Source organism: Nanorana parkeri, unplaced genomic scaffold (genome assembly GCF_000935625.1).
Source record: "Nanorana parkeri isolate BGI_ZX_2015 unplaced genomic scaffold, ASM93562v1 scaffold8317, whole genome shotgun sequence".
Taxonomy (NCBI): Eukaryota; Metazoa; Chordata; class Amphibia; order Anura; family Dicroglossidae; genus Nanorana; species Nanorana parkeri.
In genome coordinates this window covers 1-1,060 of record NW_017314394.1, presented here as the reverse complement: position 1 = coordinate 1,060, position 1,060 = coordinate 1, and the positions used below count along the sequence as shown (strand labels likewise).

General features: G+C 57.3%; 1 protein-coding gene across 1 annotated transcript; it reads right to left on the bottom strand.

The window, feature by feature from the left end:
- Positions 1–4: 4 nt before the first annotated feature.
- On the bottom strand, positions 5–325 carry LOC108804253 (nuclear receptor subfamily 2 group F member 5-like; the record flags this gene model as incomplete). The annotated part of the gene is made up of 1 exon (XM_018575997.1): positions 5–325. A coding segment is annotated over exon 1 (321 nt), but the record flags the coding sequence as incomplete, so codon positions are not given.
- Positions 326–1,060: the final 735 nt, after the last annotated feature.

The following is a 1,060-nucleotide window of genomic DNA, read 5'->3' as shown; positions in this document are numbered from 1 at the left end:
TCCGGTGGTGCTGGTCTATCGGGCAGTCCCGGTTGCCCCGGCACGTGTAGGTGAGGTTCCTCCGGACGGACCTCTTGAAGAAGCTCTTGCACCCCTCGCAGGTGTACTGCCCGTAGTGCTTGCCGCTGGACTTGTCCCCGCACACCATGCAGTCCACGTTGGGCACCCCCTTGTCGCCGGAGTGCGCCGTGTCCTGGCCCTTCGGGGTGCTGGGCGTCTGAGGCGGGCCCCCGGGGTCCTGGTTGCACATCCCCGGGGGGTTGGTCACCTGGGAGCCTGGCACTCCGGTGAGGTCTTCCTGCCAGGGATTGACCACCATGGCCATAATACACAAGTCACAAGTCGTCGCAGGTTCACCGGAGACCGCGCGGGGTCGCAGATTCACCTTTCGATTCGGGTGAAAAAAATCCTCTTTAGATCCAAAGGAGCGGCCCGGAGAACCCACCGAGAGCAGACGGGGACCCGGCGGGTGAATCAGGCGGCCAATGTGCTCAGATCCATCGGCTGCATCCAATCAGATCGTCCCCCGATATCAGCAAGATCCAAGACAATCCAATTTCTACCTATAGAGAGAAAAAATAATTATAACCACATTCGCAGCGAGTGAATCCCGTGTTCTCATCACAAACTACAAACCCGGCCAATGTCCCTGAGCTTGTCATCACAGCCAACCAGGAAGATCGCGAATTTATAACAATCCCCCGAACTTACACAGCGATTCGCATCGATCGGATCCGTAGAACGTCTCGGATCGAACACAGACCTGGAAACTGATGATAAAGAATCGATATGAAGACACTCACCGTCCGATATCCGGCACCATGCGATGACGGTCAGGTAGCCGATTTAAAGGGGTGACATGCAGGTCGGTGGACGGAGGTCCGGCGCCGGTGAATGATCGGGGGAAGTTTGGAAAGTGACAGAGAATTCTCCCGCGGCGAACACACAGCCCCGTCCCGGGATCGGCTCCGACTGCGAATGTTCCCCGGCCGGAGTGGAGGAGTCGGAGCGCTGACAGTAATTCTCATCTACAATGTATCAGCGGAGATCTCCTAATAAG